At 45.1% G+C, this 27,603-nt stretch overlaps 1 protein-coding gene across 2 annotated transcripts in view; it reads right to left on the bottom strand.

Annotated features, from left to right (window-relative positions):
* Positions 1–27,603, bottom strand: part of afg2a (AFG2 AAA ATPase homolog A) — a 95,295-nt gene that overhangs the window by 50,294 nt on the left and 17,398 nt on the right. The window contains exons 11-15 of one of the 2 annotated variants that reach the window (XR_009242061.1): positions 27,436–27,590; positions 20,910–21,119; positions 18,254–18,307; positions 17,921–18,059; positions 13,149–13,275 (exon numbers count right to left, since the gene is read on the bottom strand). Coding sequence is in view for 1 of the 2 variants with exons in the window: in XM_058648945.1 (XP_058504928.1) it covers positions 13,149–13,275; positions 17,921–18,000; positions 18,254–18,307; positions 20,910–21,119; positions 27,436–27,590 (626 nt within the window). In the remaining variant the exon portion in view is untranslated. The remainder of the gene's footprint in view (positions 1–13,148; positions 13,276–17,920; positions 18,060–18,253; positions 18,308–20,909; positions 21,120–27,435; positions 27,591–27,603) is intronic. The other variant, XM_058648945.1, reaches the window with a different exon arrangement.

Below are 27,603 nucleotides of genomic sequence, written 5' to 3'. Positions count from 1 at the left end.
GTGTGGAGTTTCCACGTCACCTCCGTGCCCACAGGGGTTTCCCCGGGTTCTCCGGTTTCCTCCCACAGTCCAAAAACATTCAGAGATGAATTGGACACTAATGCCGTGTTTCTATCACGGTATGGTTCAGTCTGAGTCAGAATGGTTGTTTGTCGCCCTGCGTCAGCTTCTCCTGTGACTCTCATGTGGAGGAGAAACCGGTCGTCTTTAGACCCAAAAATGGCCCAAATCACAAATATACCAGAATGTGACCAGGAAGTGAGTGAGAGCTTTAAATGTCTTCAATTTGATTAAAGCTGAACATGCATCAACAGACATGTCAGCAAAAATGTTTCAAAGACCTGAAAGACTGTTTCTCACAGATATCAGTAGGAAGTCAAGGTTGGCTCAGACATAAATAAGTGCTATTAAGTTAAATTTACAGTGTAGTATGAGCAAATCCAATCCAATCCAACTTTATTTATAAAGCACTTTAAAAAACAACTGAATAAATAAAATAAGATAATAAATAAAAAAGCCCCAATATTCATGTTTATCTGACATTACACTTAAACAAAAGTCTGGATTCTTTCCAGTGATTGTTAACAGAACACAATATTCTCATTCTTTATCTGGACAAATTACGCCCGCGTCTGGAGAAGCAGACGACAAATGTACTCGTCCAAAAAGGAAAGAAAATGTGGGTCCTTCACACACACACACACACACACACACACACAAACGGCCGCCGTTCACACGGTCATTGATCACACGAGTCTGTGAAAGAGGAAATGAAGTGACACTGTGCCGTCATCCTCTTTCCAAGACGTCTGCCAAGTCCTCGCAGCAGCGAGACCTCAGACATGTTTCCGTCTCACTCTATTGTTGTGTCTCTACCTGACCTCAGGGGTCGAGCTGGACATTTCACCAAAGGTTTCCCATGAAATCGCCTCAAAAACGCGTTCATTCCACTTTATCAAAGGAGGAAAATAAGGTTCAGACAGTAGGTTCTTACATTTAACTACTAAACTGAAGTGATTCAGCTTTTTAAATGAGCACAGATGTTACATATCATTGTTAATAAATGATTTTCTGTGGTTAGTAAGCAGTCCGACGATGTTGCCTTTGGGGAAAATATTAAAGGAACTGTGACATCTACAAACTCAATAATCAATTTAAACATCGAGTAAAGACGTTCTGTTGCTGCACTTCACTTAGCCCTACTTAGCCACAGGCTATATATACATAGGGTTTATATATATATATATATGTATATATGTACACACTGTATATACACACAGCTGAATTATGTAGAGCTCTGGAACATGGAAACTTAACTCCGGCTCTGTCTGACAGGCAGATGGTCCTCCTCACAGAAGGGCCTGCTGGGATGGATTTCATTTCAGCTACAATGGGTAACTTAAATCTCGATGAAGACGAGTGAAGGAGGCAGAGGATATACATCGGTATACGGTTACTCCCCCGGCTCCAGTGCCGACTATAATAGCCCATTCGTTTAGCCATTGTCCAAACACAGGACTGGACCTTTTAATGGAGGACCAAACACAGGAGACACACTGTACCACCTCCTGCAACATAAACCCAGAATCCTCTCCTCCTCAAATCCCCCACAAAACTTACACCTTATCCACTTGTAAGAAGTTGGTAATGTGGTGTAAGGATCCCTGGAGCGGAGAGCCGGGCTCAGGAGGCTTCAGCAGGGGATATTTGCTCCCATACAATGGGAGTATTATTTGTTGCCCACCCCCCAGAGTTGGCCCCCTACCAGCTCCTATTCTGTATGTGAGTCTGACTGTATCCTCGTGGCAAATGATGACTCTCTGGTTTCTACACAGCTGACAGGAAGACGGAGCAGGCTGACAATGGGATTTACAGTGTGTCACACTGACAAGGGAAAGTGAACATGCTCACCATGCACACACTGCTCTTTAAAGTAAGCATTTGTTGTTCTTGCAGACTCACAGTTGGACACTCACAGACCATGTTTTCCATTCGCTCCTCAACTGCTGTGGCGTCGTTTTCTACGCGACACAAACACACAAACGCTGTTTTCAGTGTAACTGAATCATTAGAAACAGTTCATTTAAAAAAAGATGGCTCAGTACTTCATCATCACTGGAGTGAAGTACCACTGAACGTACTCACGGTCGCCGGCTTTCAGCACTTCTGTCTCTAAATACACCAGACTGTTAAATATTCCTGTGTTAAATGTTGTAGATTAACACGGTTTTACAGATTTTTTTTTTTTTGTAACTCGCAGCTCTGTGTGTTGTCACCACTTTAGTGTAAAACACAACACACTACCAAGAAAAGCCAAAAAGTCACAGGCCACTTTATTAGGCACACCTGATCCACCGCTTATCTCGTCAGCCAATCACGTGACAGCAACGCAGTTCATTCAGACATGGTCCAGACGAGCCGCTGAAGTTCACGCCGAGCACGAGAACGAGAAGCAAACGTGTGATTTAAGGTGAGGAAACTAAGGAGTTTGGAGGATTGTGGTTTGAGATGACAGACGGGCAACAGTCACTCAAATAAGCTCTTGTTTTCAATGTTCCCCCGTGTTACCCGTCTCTGATGAGTGAGTGACAGGTGAGTGTATGCTCGATGTCTGCGAGGAATCAGCACGACGCTCAGTTTCTGACACAGATAAACAACATTTGATGAAAACTGCTTTAGACAGATCCGTGTGTCTGCATCACATCTGTTTACAAGCATGTGGGACGTGAGCGGTCGCAGCATCTGCCGCTGCAGTCGTTGACTTTGTTTAGGTGAAGTAAGAGGATTAGCAGAGGAGCTGCAGCTTCAGGGCAAATGGCTGATTCTTATAAAGTCACAATGAATTAAAGACACGCACACAAAAAAGAAAAGAAGAAGAAAATATATTCTTCTCCACAAAAGGGGTTTAGGAGTCTTTATGAGAATAAAGCAGATTTCCTGAACTCAGAGCATTCCAAGGGCGCCGGTGGTCTCGGCTTGCCAAGAGGCAAGACGACACATGCTGGAGATGTCTGCCAGGTAACTGAGCACAAAGAGCCCTCATTTCCTCACACACAGCAGCAGCTGATGGAAGCAAAGAGTGTGTGGTGATTAATAACTGTCAGGTCCATTCTTCAGCGCGGCAGTGACACGTCTTTTAATCCACCTTTTACACATTCTGTCGCTGCTGTTTTCAAGAACTCGCTCGCTGCTGTAAATTACACCTCCAAAGAAAAAGGAAACTCATACGCTGTAAAAAGTTTCCTCGGCTTCTCGACCACAGTCAGATGTTTTCTCTGAGCTCGTGCAGCTCGGTTTTTTGGCGTGCGCTCGGATCGGAGGCTTTTTGCCGCGTATTCTTGGATGCACATGTGTAAGCTGAGACTAATACTAGCCCTTGAAGTTTGATACTAGCCTGGGGATCCTGCTCTGCACCCCCCCCCCCCCACACACACACACCCCAATGCTCACAAACACACACACACACACACAGCTTCCAAGAGCTCATCCATCCCCAGGTGGTATCCCGTTACGTGCTTGCGAAAGACACACACACACACACACATTTAGTTTTCTTTTGCCAGTGTAGCTTCACTAAGCCACAAGCCAGAACTCTCACTCTGCCTTCTCATTACTGCATCATAGAAACATAAGCAGGGCAGGAAATACTTGGAATACTCTCAAAACAGAGCGAGAGTCAACAGTGCTCAAGCAAAGAGGATAATACTGAAAAATTAGCCGGTGGCTACCAGTGACAAGTGGTTTTGGATGAAAGAGTGAACGTGAAACTCAACGACAGCAGACGGAGAAGAGCGTGAGATGAGCGGCTGAACTCCAGCAGGGACAGAACTGTGAATAACCCTCTAATCCTTTAAGACGGCACCAACAGAGATTCCATCACGCTCGGCTCGTCACGAGAGGAAGAAGGCAAAGCTCGGCAAAAGCTCGGCGGAGACGACAACGCACGTCCAACACTAAATAAAACATGTCCGTGTTTTGACTGGCGGGCTTAGAGGCTGTTTCCTGTAGAGAGAAGGATCGGCTCAGGTGAGACGTTTCACAACAAAGGCCAGTCACTCTCTGAGGATCCGTCCAGGAATCTGCTTTTGTCGCTGAAGTCGTGGTGTTCACTTCTTTATGACACGGATTTAAGAGACGTTTATGTGAGCACAGCGGACTTAACATGCTACACACACACACACGCACACACTAGACGGGCTGCAACTAACATTGATTTCTCGATGTTAATCGTTGTGTTTCCCAAACCTGGAAATCAATTTAATCATTCAAAAATATTGTAATTTATTGAAATTACATGTTTTTTTGGTTATGGGCGGGGCCTTATGAAGCTCGTTCCCCGCCGACGTCCGACAAAACAATGGTAAGTATCTAATGATGATAATCTGATGAGTGAACTACGGTGGCCCAGAAGGAATCGTTCTTTTTCTGTTTGAAAACCAGGTTACAAGGTTCACAGATGTTGTGAAGACAATTACGAGAAGAGGATGGAGGCAGGTGTTCCACTCTGGTAACACCTGAGGGGAGGAGCCAAAAGAAGAAGAAGGACATGAAGGTACAAGATGGCTGCCTCTGTAAAGCCAGGCTCTTGCCTCAAAATTATATAAAAGTCGAATTAACGAAAGTTTTTTTGTACAGTTACACAAACACACTTTACACTTAAAATAGTTTCAGAATGGACTATTCCTGACGGGGGTGACAGCAAACGTGAAAAGTAATGGAATCATGACGGACCAAATGTGGTCCAGATTATAACACAGACCTGGATTATTCAATCTAAAACACATGTGTTCCTGTGTGAGTGTAGACGGCAGGTGAATCTGTAGCAGATGAGATTCCACTGTGTTCAAATTTCATAAAATCAATCAAGGAACGACCTTCACATCTTAACTTTGGAATGAACCTCCAGGTGCCGCAGGTTTGCCAACCACTGTTAATAATCTTTAATGATTTTTTTTAGTGGTTTGTTTTGATCCCGGTGTCATGGCGACGTGAGCACAATAACGTCGGACTCTCGAGGAACATTCAGAAAAGAAAGAGTGACCACATTAAACACCGTAATGACTTGAAATGAAATGAAAGGCGATTGAAAGAAGATGATTAATAACTTTCTCTGACACTTTCTCAGCAGTGACAGGGTGGGAAACCCCGCCTCCTGCTTCACCAGGCAGGTGATGACAAAAGCATAAATCACTTCTGATTAAGATCTGACACCAGCATGCTAACCTACATGAATGAAAGCCACACACACACACACACACACACACACACACACACACACGCACGCACGCACACACACACACACACACACGTGAAAAATCAAAGCTGCTCTAAGCTAATGCCAGAATATTTACCGAGCGGCCACTAATTACAGTGTGCAGGAATTCAGCTGTGATTACAATTAGCATGGTCCAGACTGGGTAGAAAAACACTGGCAGATGTTCCGGCTGCTGCGACTCGCTTCATGTTCTGGGTTTGTATCGCTGCCACTTAAAAACCTGCTCGCTTTAAAGAGGGAATCATGAATTCATTCCCCTGTCATTTCCACGCTCCACGCTCCTCTCAGTAACAGGAAGGCGTGGACGCACTGCGGTCAAGTTATATTGTCGTCCTTCCATTTTCTACCGCCTTATCCTCCACAGGAGGGTCGCGGGGGCGGCGCTGTGCCAACCTCAGCTGACATAGGGCGAGAGGCGGAGTCACACCCTGGTGCACACAGAGAGAACCCGGAGAACCCGGAGAACCTGCGTACACACAGGGAGAACATGCAAACTCCATGCAGAAAGGCCCTTGTTTCAAACGGGGCTCGAACCCGGGTCTTCTCACTGCAAAGGCAACAGCGCTAACCACTACACCAACCGCGTGGCATCCTTCAACATGCTAAAGCAAAAATATTGATATTTTAATGAACAGATCAAGACGCTCTAAAGTAAGAATCGCTGTATTGTGATATTATTGGTATCGTAGCGTGAGACAGCGTCTCATCTTTACGCTGCACGAGGTTTAATGTAGAAATGTTTCCATTATCTGTGACACTGTTTTAAAACCATGGTCAAATTAAGTTTACACGCTGCTCGTGTCGCCCGGTGACATTTTCTCACTGCACACAGGAAGTGATTTGTTTTACTTCTACAGACACGAGGGAACTCCACTGCTACAGCACCTGCTCTGCAGCTGTATACACACAAGCGCTCCCTCAGTCAGGTCTGACAGAGTGAGCAGAAGTTACACACTGCAGCTTTAATGATAACTAACCATATACAGATATGACTGGTGTTTGTCTTGATAACCTCAAAGATCCTCATCACTGTTGTTTCTGAGAGTCGTCATTTGTTGAATTCTAAGATAGGGCTGAAAATCTCTAAATAATCAGATCATTTACAATAAAAATGTATAAATGATGCAAAAAAACTAAACCATGGAGAAATAAGTGGACTGGAGGGACACACATGGCACCTGTGTCTGTGATAAATGGTGATAACTCTGTTTTTTCTTTATTATACAAGTAGTTGACTCTCAAAATCAGTAGCAGCTGTAGTTACATTAGCTGACTAATGGTAAACTAGTGATAATTAATAAATGAGTTATTAGAGAAATAAAAGAAACTGTTGTTAAATGAAGTGTTAAAGTGTTTTATTTATTTGATAAATACTAGCTTCAGACGTGTCTAAAGTTGTATTGTAATGTTTTCTGCTGCACATGTACTCCAGTGCTTTCAGATCCTCTGATGGTACAGATGAGGTTTTGTGGAAACAAGCGCAGCCTACACTTATGCACGGTGACCGTAAAAACAGCTACGACGCTACAGTTTGTGTTCCTGGAAGTGCGCTCGCACACAAGACCACAGGACTGCGAAGGGTCATAAAAGGTCCCGCGAGGCGTCCTCGTGCTCCATCCTCATGTTTCAGGCGTCGCTCATCATACATCGTACGTCGTACCTCATGCGGCCGGCGCTGCGCTTCGGCGAGGACACGAAAATAGAGCCGGACTTGAAGCTAAATTTAGAGATGAACATGAAATGCTCTTCCTCGGGGGCCACAGATCTAAGTCTGTGTGTGTTTGTGATGTGGTGGCATTTTATATTAAGAGTGACAAACGACTGTGACGTGAAAACCTGTGGTTTCTTTGAGTTTGGGGAATCCTGAGCGTCCTGAGTCAAGAACACAGTGAAGAACAGACTCTTCGGGTCATGTCAGGTTTGGCACCATCTTCTGTTCGGCGGCCACACTGCAGCACTTTTTATTTTTATTATTCAGAGGGAACATAACGATGGGAGAGCACCAGTTTATTATATTATATTCTAACATTTATTGAAACGGATCATATTGAGATGAAGTGTTTGTAACACCAGCAGCTGTTTGTTGGTATTCCTCTGCAGAGCTGTGAGGTGACTCAAACAAGACTCTGGCACAAATTCACCCACAACAAAGTGAAATAATAAAAAAGTGTGTTTGGAAGTGGGTGGGCCGCTCGGGCCTGTCGCTGCACGATCTGTCAGTAAGTTCACTTTTAGAGTTTAACAATATTTATATTTACAGAATAATTACGGTAAAACCAAGTGAGCGTCGCGTGTGACGAGGAAAACACGTCTCACTTCTGTCACTTCTGTAAACTGTGATGGGGAAGAAACCTGTTTACATCCCATCATGTGGGCGGGACGGAGGAGGGGCATCAGTGAAGTCACAGCAGCATCACTCTGTATGTGGACAATGAACTGCTTTGTGTGTGTGAACACTTATTACAGTTATTACAGTTATTACAGTTATTACAGCATAAACACAAGAAAACTGACAAATGTTATTGTTATCTATTTTATCAAATAACAAAATGGAATTCACCTTTTTATACTTCTCTGAGGGGAAATGAACCAACATTTAACCACTAAATTAAAACTCGTTTTTCTGTTCAGGAATATAAGTATAAGAATAACGATAATTTCACATCTTAATCAAGAAATAATAACCTGCTTTACTATTTTTGATGGATTTCTCCATGAATAACAATAACAGCATTTATATTTTAGCATTAATTTAGGGCAGCGGGTGGTCTAATAAATGTGTTAAGCCATCACTGATGGAAACTTGACATGTTTGGAGTATAATTAAAGGTTGTTGTTTTTCATTACACTTCATTACACCTCCATGTTTTAAACAATGAATAAAACTCAAGCTCTTCTCCAACATACTTGAAAGGGAAGGTGAGGGGAGAGATTTTAGCCTGGATTTATACGTTAAATGTGATTTATGATATATGTGTCAAAGTGGAGGAAAAAATATGTCGACACTTTATTTGATGTCACTGTTTTTTGTTTTATTTATTTGAGTTGTTTTAGACGCATCTTATTACCTCGTGGGCCATTTTGTCTTTTCTTTATTTATTCTTCTGTAAATTGACTGATGTTGTTTTACAGTGCTTTACAAATAAAAAGACTCGATTCATTATATTTATATAAAGTTTGTTGAAGAAATCTAATCCTTTCTATAAACTCTCATTCTATTATGGTTTGGATTCTTGATCCAACAGCGACTCATCTTCTCAACTCTACGTTTATGAACCACTGACGGGGAAAAGACTGAAGGTAAAAGAGTGTTTGTGTGACAAACAGCTGCTGGACAAACACAGCGACAGGAGGTAACTTCCTACTCAACAGGCTGGATAAATATTCCTGGTGCTGCTAATCAATCACCAGAGCGGAGGCCTGGCGGGTCAGAGGTGGGTCTGGGTGATTGGTGCAATACAAAAGAAAGAGGAAGTGTGAAACGTTATTTTAAGGTGGTGGGGGCTCAGTGGGAGGCGGGGGGGGGGGGGGGGGGGGGGGTTGGGGGGCAGGACTTCAGGAAGTGTGAGCTTTGACTTTCGATGCATCATCTCACATAGTTTCATTTACAGCATTTAAAATAACATTTCCACGATCACGTTCATGGATCAGCGACTCGTCACAGACTCAAGTTCTGAAGGACTGAAGGTTCCTCTGTCGTGCACCTGGACCTGAACCTGGACCTGCACCTGGACCTGCACCTGAACCTGCACCTGCACCTGCACCTGCACCTGCACCTGAACCTCGGCTCTTCAGCTGTGTGAGTTTGTTAGGGATCAATGTTAGGATTTGAAAAATAATCTGTACTATGTGACGGCGTGGAGTCTGAAAACTGGTGAAAACACGTTATTTTTGTAGCTAATAAAGATCAAGGACAAAAACAGGCCACTGTATTTCCACTGTTACACACAGTAAACAGGTGTTTATGGAGATTTGAATTTCTATGCCCTTTTAAATCAACATCACAATATCAAATATTACTATTTCATATAAATGATAAACAACAAAAACTAAACGAAATGGGAAATGTTAAAGAAATTCCAGATCATTGCATGGTTAGTTTTAATGTTTTGCTATATGAATGAGTTTATTGAATACTGGCTGTCAGATAAACGGTAAAACATCTGTAACTCTTCATCGTTAAATGAAAACCAGAGTGTTTTACATATTCGTGCTGTGAAGCTGCATCAGTCGCTTTTTAACAGTCGCTTATTAAATAAAAACACAGTAAATGTCGTGTGGAAACGTGAAAACGACCTTCTAACTTCTAACGTAGAGAGAAATCAAAGCACGGTGCTGTGGATGGACGGCTGAAAGATGGAGGGCAGGTTGTCTATCAAACAGCTGAGGCCCCTGAAGCCTCTGCTGCTCCATCAAGACCTGACAATGACTTCACTGACACCCGAGCGTCCCATTAATCTTCATTGTCCCCATCATATCCTGCTATTGGTATGGAAATGGCCTCCATCTCCGGTGTGAAATGACAGTGGGGCGGGTGTGGGTGCTAAAGCAGGGGGGCGTGGGGTGCCTTCATGTCCATTTGGCTCATCTCACACACACACACACACACACACACACGCACACAGTTGGGGGTGGGCAGGGCGAGATAATCTGATTTCTCAGCTGCCCAGGAGACCACTTCCTGAGAGGGAAGCCAGCTTGAGGAAGGACGCCTGGGGTTTCCCATCTGTGCACGCAGGGGCTGTTAACAGTGTTTGTTTCAGTCCTGATGCATGAATGAATGAATGAATAAATGAATGAATGAATGAATGAATGAATGATGCATCGCTCACTCGCTCAGTTCTCCTCGTCCCAATAAACAAGAACTAGGAACTGAGAGTGTCGAGTGTCCTCCGATGCACAAGGTGGTGCTGCCTTCCATTGTTAGTCACAACTCGGAATTTCCGAGGTTCGGGATTTGTTCCTGAAGAGGAAACGCCCCCCCGACCATACCCCCGAGTTTAGGCTTCAAGATGGCTGCCACCACACACACACTGCTACTTTCTTCTGTTGCATTTGTTTCACAGGAAATCAGATGGACACAAACTCTGTGCCAATGCATGACCAAGTAAAGCCTTGCTATCGACAGGTACTGCTAACACAGGCTAACACGGGCTAACAGGGGCTTCTCAACTGGAACTTGGGCGTGACCAAATAACTTTAGCTGGAGATGATTAGAGCTGCCAGAGCATCAAACAAGAGAGTCGTCATCTATCGTCTGGGTTTGAAAGTCCAACAATGAGGAACTGGAGTTGGGACCATGTTTATCGTTAGTTTTCTGGTTTTCTTGAAGTCACTGAAAGTTTGTGGATTTGAAAAATGAGTCACTGAAAGTACAAGAAAGAAGTGAAGTTGATATTTAGGCAAATGTCTCCCTTGTTTGTTACGACGCCACCTACTGTTTCATACGCAGGACAAACGTCGAGTTGGTGTTGTGGACAAATTCCAAGGACAATCACTTGAAGCAGAAGCAGCTCTTACAAGCTGCCCTTCCATGTTAAGCTGTGTCAGTCCTTGAATTTAAGGGAATTGGTCCTGGAAACTCCTTGAATTTGGTGTTAACCGAGGTGTGAGAAACCTGAAAATGGTGTTCTGTCGTGTGTGTGTGTGTGTGTGTGTGTGTGTGTGTGTGCGTGTGTGTGTGTGTGTGTGTGTGTGTGTGTGTGTGTGTGTGTGTGTGCGTGTGTGTGTGTGTGTGTGTGTGTGTGTGTGTGTATGTGGAGGATCTCTGTTCTCCAGTTTACATAAAACAGACTCTCGCTGACTCCTCTGTGCTCTCTGTGATTATTATGTCTAAAAATAAAAGGTAGAGAATGATGAGAAAATGATGTTTGGATGGACAGACGGAAACATCTGCGGTTTGGCAAACGTACAGAGAGACAGACAGAGAGAGAGAGAGAGAGACAGACAGAGAGAGAGACAAAGAGACAGACAGGGAGAGAGAGAGACAAAGAGACAGACAGACAGAGAGAGAGAGAGACAAAGAGACAGACAGGGAGAGAGAGAGATCAGGAATCTCTCCATCACCTTCTGTCCTGTCTGTGTTGTTTCTGAATAATGTTAAAGTTATTTTGGAGCGAGACGCTTGCTTACAGCATTATTCACAGATATTTTTAACCTTGGCAGAGGAGTGGAAGAACAGAGGAGGACAGAGGAGGTGAAGGAGCAGCGCGACATCCTCTCTGACGAGCCACAGACTCCAGCCTTTGATCAGCACTCAGGAAATTTCATTAGAACGGAGATGGGAGGATAAGAGTCCAAAGAAAGCTTTTGTGAATGGGAAGAGGAGGAGAGGGAGATGAAAGGCTTCTTCCTCTGCACCTTCATCTCTGACACAGAGACAAATGTCTTCTGACCTGGAGAAGGTTTGACTGAAGTGAAACTGAGGTGACATTTTTAACCTTTACAACTCACTTTCATGAGATACTTTTAGATGTCAGATATGAAAGATTACATTTGTTCCATGAAATCCTACAACCTTCATCATACATCACCACGACCTGACCTGATCACGGAGCTAAAGAGGGAGTTAAACTGCATAAGTGATGACCCTGGATTATCATTATCATTATTATTATTATTATTATTATTATTATTATTATTATCATTATTATCATTATCATTATCCTGGATCTGTATGAAAGTGTGGACATCATTAAATGCTGGAGGATTCCTTCGTATTCTAAGGCAACGACAACCAAACAACCTTTAATTTAAAGCAGTTTTAAAGCCTCTTAAATGTTCTTTTTGGTATCAGTGAGTCCAGTTCCAGTTCTACTCGGTCTGGTATCGTGGGTCACGTCGTCTTCCATGACTTCACAGCACCTCCTTAATGTGGGCGGGGTCGTCAGAGCACGGCTGTGTGCCCCCGTCACAATTTAGTTTCATACGCGACACAAACACACAAACACACAAACTAGTGACGGTCAAAGCAGTTGTTTTGGGTGTAAATGAATCATTAGAATCAGTTCATGATCAGATTTGTTCGCGTCGTCGTCACTGAACTGAAATACGAGTGAACGCCGGCAAATCTGTCGACGTCACCATTTAGTTTCTGGCTCAGCTCGCTCGGAACCTCGGAGTCCAGTCGAGTCGAATTAGAACTGTATCATGTGTATAAAAGTGCCATAAGGTACAAAATCATGTGAGAATGAAGTGAACTGTGGACGTGTTCATGTGTGAAAGGGACACAATTTCACGTCAGTCCAACAGCAATTATTACAGATCTGAGTCGTGTTGCTCGACAAGAACACACAAAAACAACAAAGTCACAGATAAAGTCAAAGATAATCCCTAAAGCCAGGCCGCTCACCTTGAACTACAGCATCCCCGTGTGTTTCCTCATCTTGGAAAGAGATGAGAAAACAAAGCAGAGATCTATAGAACAATAAAGTTTTATTCCAGTGGAGCGCGGTGGACGTGTTTGTACTCGTCGCTGCATCTGCAGATATAAATAGTTTGTTTCTGGAGTCCTGTTTACACTCGGCTCCGTGTGTTCACATCCTTTTTGCCCTCTAGTGTTTCCACAGTTATTTCTTTTCATCAGTCGTGATGAAACACACATTTGAGGAGAAAGGAGAGGAAGTCGTTGCCGTTCAGCCAAACAAATTAAAATAATTGAGTAAAAATGACAGGGTCGGCAAAAAACCTCTAACTGCCCAGAGCCAAACACGGAGGAAACTCAGCTGCACTGAAACAACTCAGCGACAGCATCCACACACACACACACAGGGACGACGGCGACGACCTTTAACCTTATCAATCATGTACAACACACACACACACACACACACACATTACAGACCAAAGAGGAGGAAGCAGAGATAATGTTTACCTTATCGATCATGTCGGGCCGGTTGGTGGCGGCCAGCACTGTGACGTCCTGGAGCTGCTCGATGCCGTCCATCTCTGTCAGGAGCTGAGCCAGGACCCTGTCTCCCACACCGGCCGAGCCCGAGGAGCTGAGGACAGACGGAGACGTGAGACGGATGTGTGGAGCGAGGGATGAATGAACATAAGTTATTATGTCGTGTGTGTGAAGGGAAAGTGGAATTATTTATCGTGTTTGGTGATGAATGATTACAGAGAGGGAGCATGTTTTTACTTTGAAGAAAAAGAGAAGGAACTGGGCAATGATGGAGGGAACGGAGGTGAAGAATATCCAAAACAACAACGGCTTCAACTTTCCTCACATGTACAGTAAATATGTCAAGTTTGTGGAATAGTCACTTTATTAGGTACGTCTTTGAAAGTGTTCCTTACATAAACATGGACACTGGTATTGGAAAGTAAGGAGTAAGGAGGTGGGATGGAAGCAGCAGTTGTTGTCGCCACCAGGGGGCGACTTCAATGGACTTGAATTGCAAAGCCAATGGTGGAAATTTGCCTGTTTCTCCCATTTGACTAAATGTTGTTTCCATTCGTACTGAAACAGGAACTTGATGGGTGTGTTCACACCTGGTCCACACAGGTATCTGCTGCAGGTGAAGCAGAGCAACCACGTCACGTCTCACTTCTATTTCCCTCTAAATGGGAACTACATATACAACAATGGCATCATTTGCTTTTAAAGAAGGACTAAAACTGGCAAAGTGAGAACGTTTATTTACACTTTAAACCCAGTGAGAGGTTCTTATAACAACCAGCAGTGTCCTTCCCTTTAGGATCAGGAGGACAATGTCCTTTATTTATTTATTCATACGATCTGTGATCCGTGGTTGCGGATCGTTCCTGTTGTGTTGTCGTTTAACATCGCCTCTTTGAGGGGTTTGGATTAAGGATCTTGTGGGTGTGGCCTATACACTTCTGCACTTCTGTACTTTTATTATATCTCTCTTCTTGTAACTTGACCAGGAACTCCCCTGGAAGAAGAGATCTTACATCTCAATGGGACAAATAACAGATGAATAAATAAATGAATTAATAAATGAATGAATAAATAAAAGAAAAACACAGTAACACGTCCTGTGACTCGACGGCAGAGACGAGGAGCAAACGCGAGAGACGAGAGCGAGAAAGACTTGGATATCAAATATCACCAGCTGTCTCCTTTAAGAAATGAATTTACACACACACACACACACTCTCTCTGTTGACAGGGCCAGCGGAAGTGCCAGGCGACATTAGCAGAGACAAGGCCGCAGCACAACACAAAGGAGCTCTGTCACTGAGATATGAAGGGAGGGGGGAGAAAGTTTGGGTGAGGAGAGATAGTGGAGAGACATGGACTCAGGGGGGAGGATTAGGGGAGGACACGGCGGCGAGCAGCAGAGGAAGAGTATGAAGAGTATGAAGAGTATGAAAGAAGGGAACGGAATAAAAGTGCTGAGAGAGAGTGAGAGAGTGAGGAGATGAAAGAGGGAGAAAAGTGACAGGTTTCGAGTAAAGTGGAGAAAATGCTGTTTTTCTGCCTGACACTGAAATATTTGAGTATTTTCTGCATCACGACTTCAAATATCAAACTTCCTTCCATCATAAAACCGGCTTTCATGTCTCTTTTTTGTGTCTGTCTCTCTGACGTCTCACTGTCTTCTTGATTTCATTCCACTGGTTTGGACTGATGGCAGCTAGGCTGACAGATTTACAGGTGCTTCTCATCTGCTGCCTGAAGGGAAATAGCAGAGAGAGAGAGTGGTGGGGGTGGAGCCATCTGCTTGTGTCAACAGTTTTTGAATTCTTGCCGGCGTGCATGAGCCACTTCATTGATCAAACACGGCAGGAAGTGAAGGCCAATAAATATCCCGAACAGATCAGCGCTAAGTGCATTTTCTGAAAATGGCTAGTGTCCGGGGGGGGGGGGCGTGAGTGGGTGAGTGGGGTGAGTTAAGTGGGTGGGGACTCTGGTTCTGGCAGACGTGCATTCACAAAAACTGAAGCTCAGGAGACAGAGAATCTTAGTCACGCTGTAAAGTCTCACTGACGATGACTGAGCTGAAATAAAGTCACGGGAAATGAGAGCGTGACTAAATCTGAAAGTTTCTCTGGAATCTTTCTGTGGAACAGAAAGATTATTTTAGCATAAAGCATGGTTCTCAATCACAATATACAGTTTATATCAATTCAAATGTTTATTTATTTTAAAAACACACTCTCAGAATCCCCACAATGTAAAATAATGTTCATGTGTTGTTTTCTGTCCATTTTACAGTTTCTTTAACTTTATCTCTGTCATTTATCATTAGAATGACCAACACTGACCGATAACCTAAATGTCAATGATTGACAGTGGCTCATGAGATCATTTGCATAAACAAGCAGGTGAAGAGGTGTACCTAATAAAGTGGAGGGTGAGTGTAAAGAGTGAAGGATGGTGGAACAAAGATTTAATAATAAATCAAATCTTTGAGATTCTGGTTTTAGAAATGGACAAAAAAACAAAAAATGATTTTGTGTTTTAAAAACAGTTATTAGTCATTTTGTAAGAGGTTCATTTTCCATGTGTCGAAGACATTGGAAGCTTTTTAAAGAGATCAAAAAAGTGGAATTTCGACTTTCGTGTTTTTAGTTAATTCTAGTACAATTCATTAGTAACACTGTACCCACGGTAACAGCAGCTGTACAATAGTGGTATTACTTGGTCTAATAGTTTTATTTAGCACCACTGAAGAGCTCAGATATGAAGAAATGAAGTTTGAATGTATTAAATAATAAGACTGACATAGTTTTATTTTAATTGTATTTCTATTTGTTGATCTAGAATGATCAGAGTTAGAGTTTGTGGCATAAAAGTAGACGACTGAGAGCTGAGAGCTCCTCTTTCTGCTCCTCTTAGTTTCATCGCCTGGTTTACCAGGAAGTGAGCTGCATATTTGGCCTTCCCCATCTGCCACAGAAGGGCACAATGAAGTGTTTGTGCCTCTGATCTGTGTCCTCTATCCGCCCCCCCTCGCCCCCCCCATGCTCTTTCCTTCAGACCACAGATGTTCCCAGTGCCATCCCACTAAAAGCGCCTGCAGACAGGACTGTGTTGTTGCCATGGGAGCGAGTGGTGGGGCTGTGATAGAGCAGTCACGTAGACTGTGATAGAGCAGCTGTGGTAGAGCAGTCATGCAGACTGTGATAGAGCAGCTGTGATAGAGCAGTCACGTAGACTGTGATAGAGCAGCTGTGGTAGAGCAGTCATGCAGACTGTGATAGAGCAGCTGTGATAGAGCAGTCATGTAGACTGTGATAGAGCAGCTGTGGTAGAGCAGTCATGTAGACTGTGATAGAGCAACTATGATAGAGCAGTCATGCAGACTGTGATAGAGCAGTCACGCAGACTGTGATAGAGCAGACATGTAGACTGTGATAGAGCAGTCATGCAGACTGTGATAGAGCAGTCATGCAGACTGTGATAGAGCAGTCATGCAGACTGTGATAGAGCAGACATGTAGACTGTGATAGAGCAGTCATGTAGACTTTGATAGAGCAGTCACGCAGACTGTGATAGAGCAGACATGTAGACTGTGATAGAGCAGTCATGCAGACTGTGATAGAGCAGACATGTAGACTGTGATAGAGCAGTCACGCAGACTGTGATAGAGCAGACATGTAGACTGTGATAGAGCAGTCATGCAGACTGTGATAGAGCAGTCATGCAGACTGTGATGGAGCAGTCACGAAGACTGCGATAGACCAGTCACGTAGACTGCGATAGACCAGTCACGTAGACTGCGATATAGTAGTCACGTAGACTGTGATAGAGCAGTCACGTAGACTGCGATAGAGCAGTCACGTAGACTGCGATAGACCAGTCACATAGACTGCGATAGAGCAGTCACGTAGACTGCGATGGAGCAGTAACGTAGACTGCAATAGACCAGTCACGTAGACTGCGATAGACCAGTCACGTAGGCTGCGATATAGTAGTCACGTAGACTGTGATAGAGCAGTCACGTAGACTGTGATAGAGCAGTCACGTAGACTGCGATAGACCAGTCACGTAGACTGCGATAGAGCAGCCACGTAGACTGCGATAGACCAGTCACGTGGACTGCGATAGAGCAGTCACGTAGACTGCGATGGAGCAGTCACGTAGACTGCGATAGAGCAGTCACGTAGACTGCGATAGACCAGTCACGTAGACTGCGATAGACCAGTCACGTAGACTGCGATAGACCAGTCACGTAGACTGCGATATAGTAGTCACGTAGACTGCGATAGAGCAGTCACGTAGACTGCGATAGAGCAGTCACGTAGACTGCGATAGACCAGTCACGTAGACTGCGATAGACCAGTCACGTAGACTGCGATAGACCAGTCACGTAGACTGCGATATAGTAGTCACGTAGACTGTGATAGAGCAGTCACGTAGACTGTGATAGAGCAGTCACGTAGACTGCAATAGACCAGTCACGTGGACTGTGATATAGTAGTCACGTAGACTGTGATGGAGCAGTCATGTAGACTGCGATAGAGCAGTCATACAGTGATGACTGTGCATTTGTCATGGCGCCTGGACAATGACTGACCAGAGAGTGAACGCTGAGCAACTTCCTCTCACAAAGAACTACGTGAGAGGAAATGTGTGTTTACCATGAGGGAAGGAAATGCCTTCAGTGTTATTTCTGTCCTTTAAATCTTTTCATTCTAATTCCAGACGCTGAGACAAAGAGAGCGGCGTACCTTCCTCTTTCACCGGCCAGAGCGTCGATCTCGTCAAAGAAGACGATGGAGGGAGCGACGGCCCTCGCCTTCCGAAACACCTGCGAGCGGCGTCAGCAACAATAGAGAGGAGGAGGAGGAGGAGGAGGAGAAAATCACTCTGTGAGACACAAATGTGTGCACAAACACACACAGGAAATATAGCGCTCATTAACGCCGATGCATCGCATCCGTTCATCATAACAAAACAACTAAAAATATTCACAGTGGCAACAGTTTCTAACTGTTGGGGACAGAATGTCCTGTTGACGTCAGCGAGGATAAAAACAAACATCTGGGCAGGTGTGCACTCACCTCTCTCACGGCTCGTTCAGACTCTCCCACGTACTTGCTCAGCAACTCTGGGCCCTGAAAAATATGTTTTTAACAGTTTAACTAATGCTTCACCTAATAAAAGCTTTGACCTGCTGAAGTCTACAGTAGTTTAGAGAAATATCTTTGACTTTATCTCAGGAAACTGACGTTTGACGACCACTCACGCTCCTGCACCAAAGCCCAGAGAGAAAATCTGCACTTTTAGTTCACAGGGACAAAAGGAGCTGCAGGTTTGCTGCTGCATCGTTTAGTGAATTTGTTCCACTCAGTTTATCCAAACTTTGTATTTAAACACATTTAGACTTAGAAATAGATGGCTTAGTAATCCCTGTTTGCTGTTTTCTTAATGGGCTTTGGTGCAGGAGAGTGAGCGGTGAATGAAGTGTACAATAATGATAATGTAGACTTTGATTCCTGTAGACTTTTCTTCCTGTCGTGTTATCTATGAGAGCGAGGGTTCGATTCCCTGCCAGTGTTTGTGTAGTGGGACAAGGACCGTCGTCCAATTAAATGATGGAGCTCAACTTCACAGAGACGAAATCCTGGATCTGATATGAGAAAAAGAAAATCTCTCAGGATCCAGGAAGCCTAAATGTCACAGAAATACAAACACTGTGAGAACAGGGGACATTTTAAACGACTGAAACGCTCTTTCTTTTTAACTCTTTAATCTTCCCCCCCTCCCCCCCTCCACCCCCCCATCTTCTCTCCCTCACTCAGAAGCAGATAAACATCCACTCAACGCTCAGAAGAACTTCCTCCCGAGCAATCCAGCCTTTCAACACCTCTGTGCTGACGGAGGACACCACACTTAACTCCCCAGCCCTTTTGTCTCCTGCTGTAAGTGTGGAGGTTGACTCATTAATCCCAGGTTCCTCTTCCTACGGCAGGGTCAAAGGTCGGACACGGTGAGTTTAAAACCATTGACACGGGAGAGATACGAGCACCGCGTGTGTGGATATGAGTGTGTGTGAGGGAGGAAACTGAAACTGACGAGATGATAATAGAGCTTGTTTTTTCCTCACACAGAGGAAACAGTCTGAGCTCTAAAGTGTCCACGTTTAAATGTGGACAACGTATCTAAGTCAAAGCCACCGCTGCTCTGGAAAAACCTGATACTGTCGCTGCAGACGCCACGGACGCCGCGGACGCTGGAGACGCTGCGGACGCCGCAGACGCTGGAGACACTGCGGACGCTGGAGACACTGCGGACGCTGGAGACGCTGCGGACGCCGCGGACGCTGGAGACACTGCGGACGCTGGAGACGCTGCGGACGCTGGAGACACCGCGGACGCTGGAGACGCTGCAGAGCAGGGACAGGATGTTTTTGACCCTTTTCAAACAGCACATGCTCTCCCTCATAAAAGCTGCAGCTTCAGATCGTCTGGCCTTTGAATGAGCGTGCATCATTCCACCACGAGGAGAGCGGCTCAGAAAGTGGAAACATAAGCAATGTGATTCCCAGTATCTGTGTCAGTCCGGACACTGGTGGAAATCACTGGATCGGATATCGGACGGATAAAAATGTCAAATCCGATACGATCCAAAAATGCTATTATGGCATTATTGGATCATGTCTTTGAAACAGCTGAAAATGAACACACACGTTTACCTTCTGACTTTAAAAGAACAGTAAAGCTGGTAAAACCTGGTGGAGTTCGTGCTCCTGCAGGTAAATCGTGTTCAATGTGACAAACATGTCACTGGAAGACAACGCATCAATCGTGACATCATAGTCTACGTATCTACACATGTATAGAATCATGATTTAAGACAGAGATGCACGTTCCCGTGGTGACATCACTGATCGCCCTGTGTTTCATGATGACATCACAGACTTTATAAACTGTGAATGTGAATGAAATGTTTGTGGCTGTAAAACCTCTATTTCAAGGGCTGTTGGTCAAGGAATTTGAAAGCATTTCAGGAAAACCTGAGCGACCGCGTCCGTGTGGAAACCACGACAAACAAAGCCACAGCAGCTGAGAGCTTCTGTCTCACACGGCAACTGCTTTTCAAAATATCCACTGACCAACAATTCAACAAGCTGATCAATCAATCTCTGTCAACGGGGCATTGATGTGTGAGGGCTGGGGGGGGGGGGGGGGGGGGGGGGGTGGAGTGGAGTGATGAATGAGAGGGGACAAACACGGGGGTCAGAGGTCAGACAAAGAAGCTCTGTGCAGAGGAAGTTGTGCAGCCGGACCGCCTTCAGGTCATCAGCAAACATCTCTCATCCCAGGATCATCTCATCCCTGATGCATTCATGCTTTCATCTCATCAAAGTCCTTCAGTGGCAACAAGGAAATCCACTTTATATTAATGATATGCAGATTACAAATGTATACGTATATATATGTATAAGTGTTATAAGCTCCTTTATGTCCTGGAACAACATTTTGTGTTATTTGTAAGAGAAACGCGAGCGTGAAGCATCGCTGGCACGACTTCTGAAAACCTGCTGAAGACGACTCGGCCTCGGTCAGATGTCATGTCCTGGATAAGACTCACCTGTGATACATCATGTGTTCACGTTTAAAGTGAAAGAAACGGAACCTTTGATCTTTTAACCTTCTTTGATTTGAGTCACTGAATCACCACGCCCACTGTGACGACGCACTGATGAAAACTCACTTTGATCGCCAGGAAGTTGAGTCCACTTTCATGAGCCAGGGCCTTTGCTATCATGGTCTTGGAGCAGCCCGGGGGCCCGTAGAGCAGGACACCTCTGGGCGGTTGGATCCCCATGCGGGTGAAGGCCTCAGGATGTCTCAGCGGCCAATCCACGGCCTGCTTCAGCTTCAGCTTCACCTCCTCCATCCCGCCTACATCTGACCAGCGCACCTGAAGCAAAGACACCATCAGGTTATAAACAGACATACTTTAACAGGTGAGAAACAGCAAATAAAACACATAAAAACAACGTCTGACGGCCTGTAGAACATATACAGTACTTTAATACGGAGTATGGAACGATGTATTTTCTATGTGAATTTGTGTCCATTCACTGTGTCGAGCACTGATGAGGTCACACTTGGCTCACAGCTCATCCCAAAGATGTTCTTCCAGTCCAAACTCAGAGTCAGACCATGTCTTTATCGTCCTTGCTTTGTGCACTGGGACACAGCAACAGTCAGAAAAGGTTCTTCCTCAAACATCGTCTGGGTTTGCTGAAGATTGTCCTTCAGCTCAAAGCCTGACTGAAACAACTGGATTTAACCAAGAAACTTTGTCCATATCGTGTCTTTATCTCCCTGAAACCAGAACTGTACGTGCAGTAACAGCAGTATCACCATCAACAAACTCATTTTCAGTCTTCACTTCACCAAAACACCAATGTCCATGTCTTTGGATTGTGGGAAGAAGTCGTGAGTACGTGCGGACGAATCCCCCGCAGACCTCAGGGAAAACCTCGATAAAACCAGGATCCAAACCAAGGGGAAACAAACAAGACAAAAGGTTTAACTCAGTTAAGATCAGTTTCAAATCAATGTTTGACCAAAGAGGCTGAATCCAAGTCCAAGTCCTCATAACTGACGTTTGACTTCAAACACAAACAATCACCAACAATAAAAACACAAACTCTGATTGCAAACTGATGTCAACGATGACGTTCTCACGTCTCGTTTCTCCACGTTTCAAACTTTCTCAGAGAACCCCGTCCCAAAAAAGACAGAAAAAAGAAATAGAAATTGGACGGAGAGAACGGTGACTTCTTCCAGACGGATGACAGGGGTCGACGAGTGGGAAGAGAGAGGAAATATAAAAGCATTTCTGGGACATGATGGAGGAACTCGGGGTTGAATTGGGGAGAGTCTGGACAGAGTGAACAACAACAGAGGGATCAGCCAATGGTTGTCTGTCTGACAGATGGAGGGAGGGAGGGAGGGAGGAGGGAGGGAGGAGGGAGGGAGGGGATCAAGCAGGAAACAACCGGAGGAGATAAAGCAGATGAGGAGAAACGTATCCAAATCCCTCTCTCCTCCTTCCTGTCCATTTCTTCATTAACCAAACTCTCTCCCTTTCTCTGCAAATCAACGTGATGTCTTCATACCTGCTCTGTGTGAGTGTCCTCAGGCTCCTCCCACAGCACTAACCGCATGTGAGTGTAAATCTTCAACCTCATCAGTGAAACGTCTGCAGACAGAAGCCTGTGTCACAGTGTTGGAGCACATGAGCTTCATCTCTGGAGCCAGCGAACAATATTTCATCTCTGTGTTCATCTCACTAACAACATGCAGCGAGAGAGTTACCCTAACCCAGAGGCAACAAAAGAAAACGGACACATTTCAACATGTTACACACAGTTACAGGAAAGAGTGATTCTTCTGAAGTTTATTCAGTTCTAAAACAAACCTGTGCATCACGTCCAAAGAAACAGTAAAAGAAGGAGCAGCGTCACTAAGTCAGTCACGTTTGCATGCAGACATGTCGTCATGTGGTGGATGTTTGTGTCACCAACAACTGGGACTCAGCGTCTTGCACAAGGACACGTCGGCATGTAGACTACAAGAGTCTGGGATCAACGATCTTCCTCAGTAATCTGCCCAAAACACGGCTCCTGTCAAATATCAAATCCTACCCATAATTTCCACAGCTGCAGCTTTAAGTAAGTCACCAAATGACTTCCAGTAAACACAGAGTGATTCTCTGTCTTATCTCTACATCACATTCTTCCTTTCCTGTCTCACTTGACCTCCTCACTGTGATACCATCTTCACCTTAAATACTGCTGCTTCACCTCCCTCCCTTCCTCTCTCTCTCTGTCTTTCACATGCTCACCTCCCCCTCATAGTCTCCCTCCCTCCCTCCCTCCCTCCCTCCCTGTCCAGAGGTAACACATCCCAGGCCACCGGCGCCGTCTCCGGGGTACGAAGCACCTAATGGAAACCTGGCGTCTGGCCACATACTGTAAGTACCGGAGGATTTATGGACAGAGCCGAGCGAGAGAGGGGAAAGGATAGATGAGGAGGAGGAGGAGGAGGAGGAGGAGGAATGAAAGAAAAGATACGCCGGAAGCTGGCAAATGCTCAGCTGAAGGCAACAGAGAGAGAGAAATGGAATGGAATGAAGAGTGGAGTGAAATCAAAGTAATGATGGAAACAGGTGAGAAAGAGAAGATGAGTAAAGGAATAAATGAAGAGACAGAGGAGGAAGAGTTTGTGTCTGAACCTTCACAAACATACAGACTGTGCAGGTGATGAACACTCTGTAAACTCTGTGTTAATGTTTTATTACTTCCTTCATGTGATGTAAACACTGACACTGAGTAACAGCATCAGTGATGTCAGTTACTGTGAGACAGAGGTGAGAGGGTGAGAGGGTGAGAGGGTGAGTAAAGTGTTAGTTAGTTTAGCTTGTTGTCAACAAGTCAACAAAACTAATGAGCTGTGGGTGTCGTCAGTGATTGTTGTTGAGTTAAAGGTTTATGAGTTTTTAACTGAATACAAAGACACTAAAGTTACAACAGCACGTTTTTCTCTTGTTTTGTTGAATCTTTGGCTTCATCATCTCGTCTGTTAACGTAAAAACCTGTCATGTGACCTGGTTAGCCTCTCGACTGTAGCGGCACCGTCACCGCATTAAAGCACAACTTTGCAACTAACAGACAGTAGGGGGCAGTAGAGACAGCAACCCCAAAAAACCAAGACATTTAATCATTACAATAACTCCAAAGACGTTAAATCAGAGTGGAAATGCTTCCATAGTTCCACTTTAATGTCATGTGTCAAATGAACATGGTCTGACTTGTGGGTAAAGTGACAGCGTTAGAACACAGACTATGTTAAATGTGATATTGCACTATTTTCTGAGCCGCTGGTTTTAATAAAGTTCTTCTTATCTTATCTCATGTGGTCTGCTGAGAGCAGTGTACGATCAGCTCCTCCCTCAGGGCAGATCACGCTGCCCCAGAGTCCTGTGAAGGTGAAGACCTCATTCACTCAAAGTCCCGAGTCCTGAGCGCTCGAGAGGCCACGAGTCCTGGACTGGAGAGTCCTGGAGTCCCGGACTGGAGAGTCCTGGAGTCCTGGGTGTGGCAGACAGGTCTATGATTTGTGACGCCTCGTGTTTATGTGTTGAGGCGACGACAGACAGTGCGGTCGACACAGAATGCCTCTCATTTCACAGGATATGATGTCATAAAGCTGAGTGAGGCGAGCGCTGGCCTCGGGCGTGGAACGTAAACTACATCCTGTGAGCTGTCAATCATCTGAACTGTCGTGTCACTCATGCAGAGTCATTGTGAGAAACAACAATAGTGAGCGACATTAATTAAAAGGCTCTTGTGTGGAATTAGAGGGTGATATTTTGACTCACACCTCGCTGTGCCGTGTCACCCCCTCCCCCTCCCCCTCTCCCTCCTTCTTTTTTCCCTCCCTTCCTTTTTGGTACAAGACCCAGTTATTATCTTTTACTGTTGTTTTCTGAACTTTACAAGGGGCCTCTGAGGCTCTGGCCCTTTGATGGGGTTGAAAGGGGGGCGAGGGGACTTTTCAGACAACGAGGTTGAGGCAGATGAGGAGTAAGTTTAAAAGGAGGAATAAAAGGGCTTGTTATGCAGCTGCCAAATGAAAATATTAAAGCCAGACTGCACGGTGGACGGTAATTACTTAAAACAACAACACAATGCGGCTTAAATAAGAGAAAGCGAGGGAGACTGTCGTGTGACAGCGAGCAGAGGATGAAGAGCGCTCTTTATTTTACATGCAAACGTAAACGGAGAGGCATCATCTGTGAAACTCAAATCTCCAGTTCCGTGATCTGAGAAAATGTTTCCGAGGAACTCGAGGCGTGTATTCATCCGGCACCACTGGAAGTTTCTTATATAAAATGGATTAGAAACAAATGTTTGCACTCATGTGGAGATAATCAAGGCCGGGCTCTGCGGCTGGACTTCAACTCACTCCTGTCTCCTGTTTCCAGGAAGCAGCCGCAGGACTCAACGTCTCTGGGTGAGCTCAGTGCGGGGGGGGGCGGGGGGGGGGGAGAGTGTGTCGGGATAGGAAGGACGTTTCTTCTTCTTCTTCATCTTCTTCATCTTCTTCATCTCTTTCTCTTTTTTGGGGGGTTGCTGGCAGGAGCCGTCAGCGACTCAATCTGCTTCCAATTACCGGTGGAGGATGATGTTAGTCCTCTTCCTGTCCGTTATGTCTTACACATGCAAACTCCAAAACATCCTGGAGTCTCACCACTGTCCTCTCATCCCTCCCTCCCTCCCTCCCTCCCTCCCCCACTCTCTCTCCCCCCAGTTGCTGAGAGCTATAAGTGATTCATCTTTGTTGTAGTGGAGGATAAAATGGCCACGGGGTCACTCCCACTCTTCCTCTGCCTGACCTCGTCTTCTAAGGGCAGATGATTCAGTGGTCAGCGCATCAGCAGAGAGGAGGGAGTGAAGCACCACTGCTGCTGCTGCTGCTGCTGCTGCTGCTGCTGCTGCTGCTGCTGCTGCTGCTGCTGCTGCTGCTGCTGCTGCTGCTGCTGCTGCTGCTTATTGATAAGTGAGAATATAGCTTGGATTCTGAGTTTGTTTTATGCTTTAATGTTAAATGTAAAGCAGTGTGCTTCCTGAGAGTGTGATGAACTAATGCTGATTCATTCAAGTGTCATTAAAGCATGTGAAGGCTCTCTACCGTCCCTGTGCTTCTTAACGATTGCTCTTTCCTCGCATGCATGGAGCACCATCACCACATGTTCTTCCCTTTTGTTTCTTCTGAGAGGATTTTCCTTGTTTGCTCCACAGCTGGAGACCAACTCCACACTGAAGTCCACTTAATTCAGCGAGACGTCCGTGCGTTGGTCACTTGTGGTTCGAGGGACCGCAGCAAAGACTTCTCTAAAAAGCCTTATGTAAAACAAATCTTGATTCCTTTACATGGTCTTGTCATTAAATTCAGATGTTTTATTAGATGCTGCAGCCTTATATCATCGTCAGGTCTCTGAGGTCTTCACATCAGGGCTCACATCTCGCTCCAGGAAGAAAAGCAAGCCTGTGTTTTTGGGCCCCGCTCTCAGCATCTTTTATTGCAATGATCTCTGTGATGTCTTCTCTGCAAAGGTGCAAATAAACTTGTCTGACTTTGTTTGTTTACTGATTGTCAACAGCTGCGTTTTTCTCACTGTGATAAGACACGCAGACAAACTCTGGCACGGATCAGAACCTGGATCCACATTTTCTTTTTCTTTTTTTTTTACAGCCGGGAAATCATGCTTTTCACTTTTATGTGTGTTTTTCTTTTGGCTCAGTGAATAACTGTTCCGAGGGACCGTCTTCAATTTTGGGAAGTCAGAAACCTGAAAGGCATTTGGAGGATCAAGGACTGAGTGTCCTTACTCTGACATTTCCTGGCGTCACAGAGTCCTTGTCCTGGAGACAGCGACGCTCTGACGGCCCCGGAGTGAGCAGTGTGGGACGCCACTGATTGCTGATTGAACTTGCATGCTCATACTTGTGCGCAGCCCCAATCAAGTCATAAGTATCTACCACAGACTGGTATCAGTATCAAAGAAAGAGGAATTATTTCATGTTTGCTGAGTTTGAAACCAAACTTGTGTTGTTGGTTTTTGTGACAAGTCAGGGCGAGGTCATACTTTCCACTCTGTGTGCCCGCAGACACGCCCATGTGTGCACAGAACACGCCCATGTGTCTACAGAACACGCCCATGTGTGCACAGAACATTAACGACAATCAGTTCTTCTTAAATAACTTGTTGAACTTTAAGTGACGATAAGCATTTACACAATCCAACCATTGTGAGTTATTTTGAGTCGTTGTGCAGGAAGAAGGACAGCGTCCAACCCGAACCAGGCCTGAACTCACGGGTCCCCACGGGTCCAGGTCCGGTATTCATCCTCTGTGCAGGGAGCATGCACAGTCCACAGGTTTGGAATGGAATGGTAAAGTCTAAAGTGGTCTAAAGCGGTCAGGCTGATGGTCGCGTCAGTGAGATACGTGACATGGCGTTTGATGACCTCTAATGCAACACAGCAGACAACAAAGGAGGCCATCCAGCAGCTCACAAACCGCTCCACTCGGTGGAAACGTCATCAATGAGTGGAAAATTAAAGGATTTGAGTCAATCTGACCCTAGTAGACGTCTGCTAACAAACAGAGAGTGAGTGTAGCGCTGAGATGAAGAGGCAGCAGTGAGTCGACCGTACCTTAGGGACGTCTATAGCAACCTCCCTCATCGCGCTGGGCTTCACAGCAGACATGGCCCACTGAAGGTCCTGCAGCGTGACACTCACTGTCCCCATCAGCTGCCGGTCTGACGGTTGGTGGGAACTTCCCAGCGCTCGCCTCAGTGCACGCAGACCTGCGGAGAGAAA

Source organism: Solea solea, chromosome 14, assembly GCF_958295425.1.
Source record: "Solea solea chromosome 14, fSolSol10.1, whole genome shotgun sequence".
Taxonomy (NCBI): Eukaryota; Metazoa; Chordata; class Actinopteri; order Pleuronectiformes; family Soleidae; genus Solea; species Solea solea.
This window is presented reverse-complemented; position numbering and strand designations above follow the sequence as displayed.